The sequence below is a fragment of the Propithecus coquereli genome, unplaced genomic scaffold (assembly GCF_000956105.1).
Source record: "Propithecus coquereli isolate 6110/MARCELLA unplaced genomic scaffold, Pcoq_1.0 Scaffold134, whole genome shotgun sequence".
In the NCBI taxonomy this organism is placed as follows: Eukaryota; Metazoa; Chordata; class Mammalia; order Primates; family Indriidae; genus Propithecus; species Propithecus coquereli.
This window is the reverse complement of record NW_012137636.1, coordinates 5,539,651-5,554,791: the sequence shown is the minus strand read 5'-3', so window position 1 is coordinate 5,554,791 and position 15,141 is coordinate 5,539,651. Positions and strand designations below refer to the sequence as shown.

The 15,141-nt window shown below is 36.5% G+C and overlaps 1 protein-coding gene across 1 annotated transcript in view; it reads left to right on the top strand.

The window, feature by feature from the left end:
* AVL9 (AVL9 homolog (S. cerevisiase)) overlaps positions 1-15,141 on the top strand; it is a 90,542-nt gene that overhangs the window by 57,225 nt on the left and 18,176 nt on the right. The window contains exons 5-10 of the mRNA XM_012638775.1: positions 3,012-3,101; positions 3,917-3,983; positions 5,857-5,897; positions 6,713-6,751; positions 10,775-10,844; positions 11,193-11,728. Coding sequence (XP_012494229.1) covers positions 3,012-3,101; positions 3,917-3,983; positions 5,857-5,897; positions 6,713-6,751; positions 10,775-10,844; positions 11,193-11,728 — 843 coding nt within the window. The remainder of the gene's footprint in view (positions 1-3,011; positions 3,102-3,916; positions 3,984-5,856; positions 5,898-6,712; positions 6,752-10,774; positions 10,845-11,192; positions 11,729-15,141) is intronic.

Genomic DNA, 15,141 nt, shown 5'->3' with positions numbered 1-15,141 from the left:
GAATAAGAGATTTATGAAAACAATAATATATTAAAATTAGGGGCTTTTTAATGCTCTGGCATCTCCTCATTCTCTTTGCTTTTCAGCAGTTTTATTCACATTTGCACTTGTACCCAAGACTAGGTAAGAGGAAGATCTGATAGGTTATTGGAAAGAAAGTTGACACTTGACCAAAATGAAGTAGCTAATATATTGATATATTTCATTTATCCTCTTTGTTTTATTCCCAAAGCTTTGGATAAATAATACTTTACTAAAATTCAAAATATTGTAATTACTCAGATTTTATCGATGATATAGAAGTTCATGACTATTGCAGTGAAAAATTTTAGCCTTGCTCTAAATTTTAAAATGTTTGAGAAAAGGAAATGACATAATGAAATTGTACTATAACGATACATCAAAATTATATTCCTTCTATGTACAGGTTGGTCAGATGCAAGTGTGTAATCATTTTAACTTTTTATTTTTAAAATATATAACATTTCTTGTTTTTCATAGCTGTCTTCATTAAATCATTTTCAATGTTCCATGTTTATTAGTAATAGGATAATAGCATCTTTACAAGTAACATCAAATGCCTAATTCTACATGTAAAATACAGTCTTGAAAATCTTCTTTGTGGAGAATAATCCAGATTTATATCATATTAATTATCTTAGATCTGTATGATTACTGTATGTAACCATTTTTGCAGTTAACCTAAACCAAAATTGAGAATATTTCATTAGCCTAGTCACCAAATGTTATATGTAGATTTTGTTTAATTATTTCTTCTACAATTGTCCAGTTTCTTCTATATACAGGCAATTATTTGTAGTTTTACAAAATAGAATTTATTTTGGCTTCTATTACTAAGCTAAAAAAGAAACCCTGAATAATAAGAATTTAGTACTGTGGGCGGGGCACGGTGGCTCACAGCTGTAATCCTAGCACTCTGAGAGGCCAAGGCCGGCGGGTCACTTGAGCCTCAGGAGTTCGAGACCAGCCTGAGCAAGAGCGAGACCCCATCTCTACTAAAAATAGAAAAAATAGTCAGGCATGGTGCTGTGCACCTGTAGTGCCAGCTACCCGTGAGGCTGAGGCAGGAGGATTGCTTGAGCCCAGAAGTTTGAGGTTGCTGTGAGCTAGGCTGATACCATAGCACTCTAGTCCGGACAACAGAGCAAGACTCTGTCTCAAAAAAAAAAAAAAAAATTTAGTACTGTGGCGTTAATAACAAGATTTTGAGGATGAGACTGTTTCTTCCAAGATAATAACTTTAAATATGAGGCAAGAATAGTCTCCTGGAAAAGGAATGGTTGTTATAAAAGGCCCTAATATCAGAAAATTGGTAGATTGCTAATCTGATTCCTGTACACAGTTTCTAGAAGGGTAGCCTGAAAAATACACATCAGGGAATTACTTTTTTATACTGGGCCAGATGACCAAAGCGTAAAAGTACCAGATATTCAGGGAAATGTGACATGTTGAGAGGCTTCCTGAGTGATCATTCTTCAAAGGACAATTATAATAATGATAGATTTATTTACTGCCTATCATATCAGGCATTAATTCTATACCAGACACTTTTTATACATAATTGTCATTTCAATCCTCATAACATTGAGACATATTTACTGTTCTCATTTTATAAATAAAGACATAGCTCAGAGAAGAAATGTCTAATTCTCATAGACATGTAACTACTAAGTGATAAAATTGGGGTAAAAATCCAGTTTTATCTGTCTCTAAAACAGACACAAGGGATAGGGAGCAGTAGCTCACCTAACAAGTTCCAGTGGTTCATAGAGCATTGTAGTCTATATATAAAAAAAATGATTTTATACTCAGTTGGTAACAATGATACAATAACAAGGATATTGGGGGGAAGAACTATTCCACTATTGCTTATTTTAACTAATTAGAGTATATATACAGTCTTGGTCTCTACATCCTGGAAAGGACATAGAAATGAGAAAACATCTAGAAAAGAACATTACAAATAAAAGGATGGAAATGGTAGAAGTGGATCTTAAATAGAGAAATAAGAATTAAGGAATAACTGTTCAAGTATACAAAAGAATATTATGAGGCCAGGTGCAGTGGATGATTCCTGTGATCCTAGCACTTTGAGAGGCAGAGTTGGGAGTATGGCTTGAGGCCAGGAATTCAAGAGCAGCCTCGGCAACGTGGTGAGACCCTAGCTCTAAAAAAAAAAATTAGCTGGTCTTGATGGCGCATGCCTGTAGTCCTAGCTATTTGGGAGGCCGAAGCAAGAGGATCACTTGAGCCCAGGAGTTGAGGGTTGCAATGAGCTATGATTGTGCCACTGCACTCTAGCCTAGGCTACAAAGAGAGACTCCATCTCTTACTTAAAAAAAAAATATGATGGAAGACGCAGACTAGGTGTTCTAATCCTCCACAGAGGACCAAAAAAGTGGAAATGAACTTAAATTTAATCATGAATGTTCAGCTAAATACAAAAACAGCCTACTGTAAGAAAGATTAAATGTTACCAAGGTAACAGAACAGTATATAGAATTAAAATATGTTTTAAATCTTATAATAATAATAATAGCTAATGTTCTAGTGCTTTCTCTGTGTCGCATACTTTTTACTAAGTGCTTTTATCTGTTATTTAATCCTTAAAACAATCAAATAAGATGTATTGTCTGTTTGTTTGTTTGTTTATTTGTTGGATGCATTGTCTTTTCATATACTCATGTTCAGATCAGCAAGTAGGGGAGTGGAGAGTTAAGTGCCCAGAGTTACACAGTGGAGTGATGGAGCCAGGCCCAGGCAGCCTGAGCTGCACACTCTTAACCACTGTGGTGTGAGTATTTTAGGCACTTTTCACCTGCAGCCAAGGAGCTAGAACATATGACTTCACAGCTTTTAGCTATGAATAATATGGCACTAAAGTTGACAGTTACTAACTTTTTTCTCCCTGTTCTCTTCAAATTAAAAAGTTGTAGGGTTGTTTGTTTGACTATCATCAACCTAATAATAATTTCTCTTTTTTCTTTAAGCCTCTCTATGGCTTACTCCAAGCAAAACTTCAACTCATTACACATGCATATTTTGAAGAGAAGGATTTTTCTCAAATTTCCATTCTAAAGGTAACTTTATTCCCCTCTATAGATGTGTTTGGCTGAAGATGAATTCATGAATCAAGTAAATCTTGTCAGTAATACTATGAAGAATAATCGTTTATTAGCTCAAGAAAGACATTCTTCTTTGAATGTCTTCTTTGAATTAAAACATTGAAGGACCAGGGATCTGCCCAAATAGTAAATTTAACCAAATTATCTTTTTTTTTTTTTTTTTTTAGGAAATAATGACTGCAAATAACTATAACTAACATTAATGTTTCTCTTAATGGATAATAGCCCTTTTGCTATGCCATTGCTTCTATAAATTTGCTTATCTTATTAATAAGCTGCACAGTATGTTTATGTATCAGGCTTCTGGTTCATAGCTCCCAATACATAGACCAGAAAAACCACGTGACTGTTTCATTGAAGGTGGATAACATGTCTTTCTCAAGGCTGCCATTAATGTACAGAACGTGGATCTCTCCTGGATTCTTGTGGGAGTAGGACAGTTAAGTACTTAGCAAGGAAGCAGAGGGAATGTATCCTAGAAGCTTATACCACCAAGTGAATGAATTAAGCTCTAACATGTAGAGGAAGAAAGGAATACCCTGTGTAGTTTTTCACACTTCCTGCACACATCTCTTCTGATTATGTCTGCAAGAGAAGGAATGAGTGGTGGAAACTGGCAAGATTTCAGAGAGACCTTGATTGTTTTTTAATTTAGTGCCTATAAAAAAACCTGCTTCGATTAAGGAACCAACTTTTTTCTGATCATCGTTTTTCTGATTTAGTGTCTAAAATAATAGTAAGATGTTCTAAACTCAGTCTATATTTTATAGGAGCTTTATGAACATATGAATAGTTCCTTGGGAGGAACTTCATTAGAAGGATCCCAAGTATATCTTGGTAAGTAACTTTTTTACAAGTTAGAAGAGATGCCCCTATTTCTTTTTGTTTGGTAAACTGAGTTGCATGTAAAACTTTGTGATCAGAATACATCTTCATATGGGATCTAAATTCTTCAACATTTGAGGCTGCTTCATCCTTAAATATCTTCTTAGCCAGTATTTATACTGAGAAGGGTTATTATAGCATACTATTAGCAATATTTACAACTATTGTCATACAGGGGGAGTTTCTACTTTTCAGAATAGTAACGCAAGTTTTTTCTCCTTTCATTAATGCTGACCAGCTCAGTTCCCTGTCATAACAAGAGAGGGAGGGAGGGCAAGAGAGAGAGCTGCTCAGCTCTTTTCGAGGATTCTTCAGGTTGGGGATTTTGTTTAATTTAAAGTGTCTGGACAACCCAGAATATCCATTGGTATCCAGGATACTCAATGGGCAACTCAATAAATATCCTTTTCATGACAAAAAAAAATTTTAGTCACATAGTGATTTATGCTTGCTCATTTCCTATTTCAGCACGAAGTAGCCAATTGTGGAAGTTTATTATTGCAATCCTGAATGTAATGTAAGCTATTCAAAGAGCTCCTATTCTAAGAACATATTTTTCCTCTACATTATGTTTTCTTGTACTGTGGCATTTCAGGCAGATGATTGGAAAAAACTGTGTTTCAGAAATAATAATGGAGTGCAATGACCAAAAACCATGTTTAAATGATTGACTGCCATGATAAGTTTTATCATTTCTGAACTTGGATACTTTATGTATGTAGAATGGAGGAGGAGATTAGATTTGCACTGTCCAAGCAATAGCCACTTTCTACATGTAGCTATCTACATTTAGATTAACATTAATAAAAATTAAATTTAAGTCAGTTTCATTTAACTGCATTTCAAGAGCTTAGTAGCCGCATCTGGCTACTGTATTGGACAAGGCAGTTTTAAAACATTTCATCCTTTTTTTTTTTTTAATTGAAAGCGTAAATTTTAATAGATGGATGGAAGTATACGTTAAAGTGGAAAAAATTAAATAGTGAATTGAGAGACAAGAACTTTGGTATGTCCATCACTGTGGTCCGTTCCTGCGCCAGAGCACACCCTGTAACCGCTGGAGCAGATTGAGGGGAGTGGTGCACAGCAGGCATCGTCCATCCGACCGGCCTCTTTGGATTAGGTCGCAGGCTCCTCCAGGGTGGGCACTGTGCCGCCCTAGCGTGGTGCTCTGCATACAGAATGTACTCCATAAAAGTAGTGTGAGATGCAAAGCCTTCCAGATCTGTCTCTATTTCCACATTTTAATACTTCACACTTCTTCTTCCTCACCTCATAGGGATATAGTGAAGAGTAAATAAAAATACTGCGCTTAAAGCCCTTCACACATTGCTTAGCACACACAAGTTCTTGATAAGTGGTAGTTGCTCTTGTCCCCATCTGGGGCTTTGTACCTGCCTCTAAGGTGGAGCTTAGTGCGCTGTGCTGGGCTGTCAGTACTTGTCTACAAGAACCTCGAATGTCCCAGCGTGGGCTCTTCACTCCGTGCCCAGCAAGGTCCTCACCCAACAGCAGGCTCTGAAGCCACCTACGTGACAAGCAACAAAGATCCAGGTTCCAGTCCTGCCTTCACCCCAACCCAGTGGGTAACTCTCAGAGGTCATTTAAACTCTCCGGCCTCAGTGATGCCGGTGGGTCTTCTGGCCTAGTTATGATGGACAGCACAATTTCTAAGTATGTGTACACTTAACCAAATGTAATATAAATATATGACTATTTCTGTATTCCTACTTTCTTTTTTTACCCCTTTAAGGGGAAAAGTAAGCTTTCTTCAACAAAAACAGTAGATTATGTTGACAGATTAGCTTTTTTATTAACATTGTAGGTCTGTCTCCTCGAGATCTTGTCCTTCATTTTCGACACAAGGTATGGTGCATTATTTAATTTATGATCTACAGTACTAAAATGGAAGACACTGTTATTCATTTAACTGGCAGATTCATTGTGCTACATCAAATGCAGATGTGGCATACTATATTTTAGTTTTTCTGAGACAGTGCTTGGTCTCAGAACTGTACAAACTTGAAATGTTGGTAGTGTTTGTATCAGAAATTTATAGAAGAATACAAATACTGGCTGATTACTTCTTTGCAGGATAGGGTATTTTTTCCTATTGCCTTTGTAATTTCAGCTATCATGAAATTAGAAAGAAGCATGTTTTGATCTTGCATCATATTTTATATGTTGCCCTGAGAATGGAACATTTTCTGGTGAAATATCTATACGTACTTATCCCTTCTGATCTTTATTATTAAAGCATATATTATCTAGGACATAAACACATTGATTATTCATTTAACATTTATTGAGCACCTGCAATGTGAACACCCTGGACATTCAGAAATAAATTAATAGTCCCTGCCCTTTAAGGAGCTTGCAAATATTTCAAGCAAAATGGCACCACTCCTTCAATAAAAGATAATTTCAGTTAGAAATTTAAGTGATTCTCATATTTTTTTAGAGCACACAGGTAATATTTAATTTCTCAGTATAAGTTCATAATTTTTCATATATTTTTTGAAAGTGCTGTGATTATTTAATTGCCTAAATGATATGTGGTATGTTTGAGGAGGGAAAAAGGCAAATGAATGAGTTTCTCTTTTTGAATCTTTTTTTTCATGACAGCCTACCATTGAATAGTTTCTCATTTTAATACTACATTTCTTTCCTTCTTTCTACAGGTCTTAATCCTATTTAAACTAATTCTTCTTGAGAAAAAGGTAAGATTCAAAGGGAAAGTATAAAATATCTATTTTTATTGAAATTTTTACATATAACAATATTGAAACTAATGATAAAATATTAAGACATTTTTGGTCTATCAAATTGTGGTGAGCTGAAGCACATATTCTTCACTTCTGTAGAAGTATAAATTCATGCGGGCTTTCTGGAGGCATTTGACAGTGTATCATCAGTATGGTTTCTGCTACAGGTAACAGAAAACCCAATTTTAAGCTGACTTACGTAAAATAGAAATGTACTGGCTCACTTCAGATTTCTGGGCTGGTGGACTCAGTGGCTCAGAATGTTAAGTACATACCTAGGTTTTTTCCATCTCTTTATTCTGTAGTCCACAGCGCTAGCTTTATCCAGAGCCTGGTTTCCCTTGTAGTGTAGGAAACTGCCGATGGTAATTGGGCTATTTGCTCCCTTAATCATCACTGGTGGCAGAAATAATACCTCCTCCCGAACCATTTAATAAGAATTCTCTTCTATCAGGCCATGCAGGTGCCTACCCCTGAACCAATAATTGTTTCCAAAGACATACGTGCATTGATTGACTTAAACTTAGGTTCCTGACCACTCTCCAATACAAAGGAATGGGATTGCTGTGATTGGTTTAGACTAAGGGTGGGGAACCTGCAGCCTTGGGGCCACATGTGGCCTTCTGGATCTTTGAGTGCTGCCTTTTGACTGAATCCATTTTACAGAACAAATCCTTTTAGGCCCCCACAGCCAATTTGGCCCACTGCCTATTGTTATAGATAAATTTTATTGGAAAACAGACCCATTCATTTATATATTGTTTATGACTGCTTTCACACTGTAGTGGCGGAGTTGATTAGTTGTGACAGAGACCATATGGCCCAGAAAGCAAAAATATTTATCTGACCCTTTGTAGAAAAAGTTTACTGAACTCTGGTTTAGACTAATCAGGAGCCATCCCTGAATCTGAGACCAGTTTTATATACCATATTACTGTGCTCAGTGGAGTAGGGCTGGAAAGGATATTGGGGGGTCGACTGTGCACAATGTCTGCTGTGGTTCATTACCTTGGAAGTATTTATTCCTTTAACATAGTAATTCTCCTCTGAGAGATTTATTTTCAAGAATTAATCTGAGTTGGGCATGAAGCTCTATCTAAGAGACTATCACAAAATCATTTTTAATAGTTATAAGTGAATAGCTAAGTAATGGTTTATCTTGTATGTTGTATATAATTCCAAACAATGCAGAAAGATGTTTTTATTGTAAAGACTTTTCATGGCATAGTAAGTGAAAAAAGTTTGTCTAACTACATATTAAGCCCATGATCCTAATTTTATGAATAAATTTATATTCATTGAAAAGGGACCAGAAGAGAAGATATCAACATAGTTTGGTGAGAATATAGTATATATTTTTGTAAAAGGAAATACTTTCTCTGTATCATACTTTTCTACAAGAAATATGTATTCCTTCTTCAAACAGGAAAAAAAGTAAACTTTTTAAAAAACTAATTCAGCATATACTAGTGTGATGTTTCAAAAAATTTAAAATTTTAAAGTTGTTATGAAGTACACATAACCTGAAATTTACTATCTTAACCATTTTAAGGTGTACAGTTCATTGGGATTAAGTGCATTTACATTGTTGTACAACCATCATCATCATCCATCCACAGAATACTTTCAACATGCAAAACTGAAACTCCGTCCCTATTAAACAATAACTCCATTCTCCCCTCCCTCCAGCCTCTGGCAGCCTCTACCTCCTTTATCTGAATTCAACTACTCTAAGTTCCTCATATGAGTGGAATCATGGAGTATCTCTTTTTTTGACTAGCTTATTTCACTTAGCGTAGTGTCCTGAGGGTTCATGCATGTTGTAGCAAGTGTCAGAATTTACTTTTTAAGGATGAATAATATCACAATAGCTATGCCACATTTTGTTTATCCATTTATAAAAAGAGGTGTCATCATTCAGTGTGCTGTTGATACTGTTCTTCCGCAGATATGCAGACAGTTAATCAAATACCTATAGAGCAAAGGAGTATATCACATTTTCTTACAGAAAGATTTTATTATTATAAGATTGCTTTAAAATTTGTGCCCCAATCCTAGGGCTTTTTGAATTTGGCAGGGGTTATATTTGTTTTAAATCACAGAAGATGTTATAGCAGCCTGAGCTAAAAAAAAAAGAGAGAGAGAGAGAGAGAGAAATCACAGAAAAGACCATTAATAAAGTCCTATGTGATTTCTCCTAAAATATGACCTATAATTTAATTGTTTAAAAAATACTCACTTTGCTTTGATGGCATGTGCCTGTATTCCCAGATACTCAGGAGGCTGTTTTGGGAGGGTCAACTTCAGGTCAGGAGTTCGAGTCCAGTCTGGCAACATAGTGAGACACAATCTCTTAAAGAAATATTTTTTAAAAATCAACTCATCTAGGCAAACCTTTGCTTGTTCTAAACTAATTTAATATTAGCCAGTGTCAGTTTTTGTACAGTACCTAACTGAATCCTGTTTCTAATTTAATTTTTTCTCAATTGTTATTCTTAAAAAATGCCAAACCTACTGAAAAGTTGATGGAGTAATATAATCAACACCTTTACACCCTTCATCTGCATTTACCAGTTGTTAACATTTTGCCATTCTTGTATCATATTGCTTTATATATGTTCATTTTTCACCTTGAATCATAATACTTTGAAACTAATTTGTAGATACCATGATACTATACCCCTAAATACATCAGAATATATTTCTTAAGAGTAAGGGTATATTCCCACATAACTGAAGTACCATTTTCACATTCAAGAAATTTAACAGTGAGGCGGGCACAGTGGCTCTTGCCTGTAATCCGAGCACTCTGAGAGGCCAAGGAGGGAGGATCACTTGAGGCCAGGAGTTTGAGACCAGCCTGAGCAAGAGAGAGACCCCCTCTCTACCAAAAATAGAAAATTAGCCAGGCGTAGTGGTGTGCACCTATAGTCCAGCTACTCAGGAGGCTGAGGAAGAAGATTGCTTGAGTTTGAGATTGCAGTGAGCTATGAGGACACACTGCACTCTACCCGGGGTGATGGAGAAGACTCTTGTCTCAAAAAAAAAAAAAAGAAAAGAAAAGAAATTTAACACTGATAGAATAAATTACATCTAATATATAGTTTATTTTTAGATTTCTCCCATATGTCATAATGTCCTTTATAGCTGATTGTTTTCAGTCTGGGATCCAGTCAAGGATTATGTACTACATTGCCAGCCCTCTTGAATCTCAAACAGTTCTACCACTTCTTATTCTTCGTTCGTTTGTTTGTTTTTGTATTTCATGACATTGGCACTTTTAAAACAATCCAGATTAGTGTTATAAAATGAGATTTGTTTGATTGTTTTCTTGTGGCTAGTTTCAGATTAACCTTTTTTTTTTATTTTTTATTTTTTTATGAGACAGATTCTTGCTCTGCTGCCCAGGTTAGAGTGCAATGGCCTCATCATAGCTCACTGCAGCCTCCAACTCCTGGGCTCAAGCGATCCTCCTACCTCAGCCTCCTGAGTAGCTGGGACTATAGACGTAAACCACCACACCTGGCTAATTTTTGTATTTTTGGTAGAGATAGGGCCTCAATATGTTGCTCAAGCAGGCAGATTAAACTTCTTTAGCAAGAATGCTACCCAGGTGGTAATGACATCAGGAGGCCCGTAACTATTTGTAGGACTATTATTCACGATGCCAAGTTTGATCATTTGATTGAGGTGGTGGTCGCCATCTTAATAGGTAATTTATGGGTTGATAAATTAGAGACCTTGTGAATAGCCTGTTGCCTAACAACGTTTCACAGTAGCTTTAGTATCCATTGATAATTTTTATAATACCTCATGGTAGATGCTAAATGGTGATTTTCTATCATTACGTCTACATTTATTAGCTATTAATCTTCTGTAAAGAAGAATTTTTCTGTCTCTTCTCCTCTCTTTTTTTTTTTTTGGTTTTATCATGGTCTCATAGGTTTTCTAATTTAATTTTGATTGAATCTATTTTAGGTTCTTTTTTATATTTCTCCAGTGAATAAATTGGTGGGTGCACTGATGACTGTGCTTTCCCTTTTTCCAGGTAAGAGGACAGCAGTATCTACTCTTTTCTTTGTTTAGTTTGTACTGGAACTTAAACTTTCAATAATAAAAATTTTCAAGGATCAGCTCATTAGGATTAACATTTCCAGTTTAAGATACCAACTCACAGGCAATAACGTATCTTTTTAATGCTACATTTTCCTCTTGGCAATAAGTTTCTCTTTTGTCTGTGTTTTCTTTCTATTCTTTTTCCTTTTTTTAAATTAAAATGTGTGTAATCATAGCTTATTACAATTTTTATGAGTTCCATTATATAAAACAATATACAGCTCTTATTTTCTTCCATTTTATTATAAACCAAACTGTTCTTCAATATTGTATGTTTTAGGCATGATTGAACACGGCCTCAGTGACTGTTCTCAGTACAGGCCCCGAAAGAGTATGTCTGAAGATGGTGGCCTTCAGGAAAATAATCCACCTGCATATGATTTTGTTTCTGCATCTGTTTCTGGCATTTCAAATACCAACTTGGGAATTGTCAAGAAAGTCATGGCAGGAAACCATGGAGGAGATGCTGCCATCAAGACCAAAGAGCCTTTGTTCCAAGTAGATAACAACAGCAAAGGGCAGGAACCCAACGATACCAATCAATATTTGAAACCTCCATCTCGCCCATCTCCGGAGTCTTCAGAAAGTGACTGGGAGACCTTGGATCCTAGTGTCTTAGAGGACCCTAACTTAAAAGAAAGGGAACAGCTAGGGTTAGACCAGACAAACTTATTTCCAAAGGACTCTGTTCCCTCAGAGAGTCCTCCAATTACTGTACAACCTCAAGCTAATACAGGGCAGGTGGTCCTGATACCAGGACTCATTTCAGGTTTGGAAGAGGACCAGTACGGCATGCCCCTGGCCATCTTCACAAAGGTAAGATATAAAGTGCTTTATCAAGTTCCTTAAAGAATATGACAGAATCCTTTTGGAGTTTAACATTCATTGTTGAATACGTTTTTAAGTCAAAAGATTTTCCTTAAAATTGCAAAATACATACCAAATATGTAGTTCTGTGACTGAAGTGTAAGGCTGTAAAGAAGTAATTCAGGGGGTTTTGATTTGAAAGAATTTTGAAACTTAGTAGATATGAGGTCAGCAATCACTATGTTGGATCTGTTTTTAATTATTCACGTTTCTCTCTGAAAAAAAGATGAATTGAGGAAGTCCAGTCTTGATTGCACTTTATGAATATATATTAAAATACTATAATTTTAAAAGAAAAAAAATGCTTAGATTTCTTTGGGCTCAAGCGATCCTCCTGCCTCAGCCTCCCAAGTAGCTGGGACTACAGGTGCGCACTACCATGCCCAGCTAATTTTTTTATTTAATCATTTTTTTGTGGAGACGGGGTCTTGCCATGTTGCTCAGGCTGGCCTCAAGTGATCCTCCCAACTTGGGTCTCCCAAAGTGCTGGGATTACAGGCGTGAGCCACCGTGCCCAGCCAGAATATCATTTCATGTCAGTGATACATTAAGATGGTGCGGTGGACTAAAGTTAAACTGATGCCAATACATATTCTGGAAGTTAACATTATTTGGACATTTTTGGTTTTATTTTTATACTGTTCAGGAAAAATTGTTTTATTGCTATTTGTAAATTATTTTTCAAAATGGAGCAGACAAAAAAATTCCATTTCATTCCTTATTCTACAAATACGGTTGTCCCTCAGTATCTGCAGGGGATTGGCTCTAGGAACCCGCCCCTGCCTATATAAAAATCCACAGATGCTCAAGTTCCTTATATAAAATGGTGTAATGTTTGCATGTAAGCTACATACATCCTCCTGTATACATTAAATAAATCTCTGGATTGCTTTCTAATACCTAATACAATGTAAATGCTATATAAATGTTATACTGTATTTTTAAAAATTTGTATTATTATTATATTGTTATTTTTTTCACCGAATATTTTCAATCTGAGGTTGGTTCAATTCAGGATGCAGAACCCACAGACACGGAGGGCCGACTGTATTCGTTGCCCTCTTATGTGCCAGTCTCCATACCAGGCTCTAAATTCTTCTCATCTGTAATCTTCAGTCTACCATGAAAGACAGATATGCCTTTCCTATAACTAGAAGAAAGTATTGTGTCTTTCCCTAAATACCATCCAACTGTTATCCATGAGGTAAAACTTTGTATGGAAAAGAAAGATGGGTAGTGTTGGCTTGAACATTATATTTCTTCCTCCACTATACTCTTCGATAAATTCTTTCTGGGTTTATTCAACTTTGCAAAAAAGTACTTGACCAGAATCATTGTTGGTGGGTAGTCAACAGAGAATGCTGTCTGTTCATTTTGTGGCCTGCTAGGGATCCTGAAATTATCTTAACTGGTTTCGTGATTAAGGTATACAGTTTCTTAAAACTGGGATTTAAGAACCTGTGGAGAAAACTCCAGTTTCTCAAACTACTGGGTATAGTAAGTAGTCACAAATTGTGGGCTTTCTGAACCAAGTGTCATGACTTCTTGTACCTTTTGGAGCCCTTACTTTGTTGTTCGACCACCTATCCTCTAATTTTGTTCGTTGTGGAGTTATCAAGAGGGAAATTAACTGGGGAGGGATGTTGGTGTTTGTTCTAAAATGGGATCTCACCATGTTGCCCAGGCTAGAGTGCAGTGGCTGTTCACAAGCATGATCCCACTACCAAGCAGCGTAGGAGTTTAGACCTGCTCTGTTTCAACCTAAGCCATTTTACCCCTCCTTAAGCAACCTGGTAGTCCCCCACTTTAGAAGGTCACCATATTGATGGCCGAACTTAGTGCATACATTTGATCGGCATAGTGCACTACAGCCCAGAACTCCTGAGCTCAAGCTATCCTCCTACCTCAGCCTCCCGAGTAGCTGGGACTACAGGTGTGCCACTGCACCTGGCAGGATTTTGGTTTTGTTTGTCGTGTTGCTGAATTAAAGCAATGTAAAGATATATTTTGTGTCCTGTCAATAAACCATATTTAGCAGAATATTAGATTTGTGTGCCTCGTACAGTACCAGTATTGACTGTATGATGAGCTTACCACCATTTTTATGGTAAATAAAACATTTTTCTTTTTGGTTTTATGTTTCATTGTATACTGATTAAAATCTAATTTATTTAATCACAGTTTTAAATACAAATGCCGATTCTTTCAGAAACTTTGGCATATGAAGTATTCTTAAAACCGAATCATCTTTAGGCTTTTTTTCTCTTGAAGTTCTTAAAATGTGAGTACAAAAGGAATTAGGTTAGCAAAGCATCTTGAAAAGTAATTTCAGAAGTAGCCAGAGAGAAGCCAGGGTGCATGGGGAATACTGCTGTAGTATATGTAGTAGTTATCGTATGAATAAACAGAAACAAGTTTCTGTATGGTAAAACAATTATTTCTGGAAGAGACACCCTAGTTCTCCAGTCTTCTCTCTGGTACTTGAACTTACCTAAGGTTGTCAATCATGTCAATCTCATGACAAGGCTTACTGTGTAAATGCTGTGGATGCTAGGTTCTAAAATATGCTTGTACCTTTCCTGACAGTTGATTCAGGAAGTGAGAAGAAACGGGTACTGAGGAGGAATGGGTGGAGCTGGAAGCAACTGTGGGGTAGGCTGCCCATGGGGTGAGGGGAGGGGAATGGAGAAACCAAAAGAAGTAGAAAAATTAGAAAATGAATTGTACGTATGTAATGTTTATGCTCTGCAGCTGCACCACTTTATAACCAGAGAAACATTGAAGGGAGGATAGAGGAAAATGGAAAAAAAGAGAAGATAGGGTGGGTATTTTCAGATGTGAAAAGACAATCCTGAAGGCTTTTCTTCCATTTTTCTCTGACTATAAGTCTTCCTGCCTCACGACTGAAAGTGTCCTGGAATTGGCTGCACAGTGGAGCAAAACAGTGGATGTACGAGTGGCCAGAAAGGACTAGAGCCATTTCCCCCTCTTTTCCAGCTATGAGATAATAGTCATTATGTGGTAAAATTAGTTGAGTTACCATAAATGAAACTCTGATTAGAAGTTACCTCCATACAATTACTATTTGTCAACTAAAAGTAAAAAAAATATTTTAAATAAAATTTAGCTTTTTTTAAAAAAATTACCTCAATCTGTAATTGAGTAAATGTGACTTTTAGTGTCACATTTTTGAGGGCAAGGGAAGATGATTTTAGGTAACTACTTAAAAATTTTCGGACTGGGTGCGGTGGCTCACGCCTGTAATCCTAGCTCTCTGGGAGGCCGACGCGGGCGGATTGTTTGAGCTCAGGAGTTCGAAACCAGCCTGAGCAAGAGCGAGACCCTGTCTCTACTAAAAATAG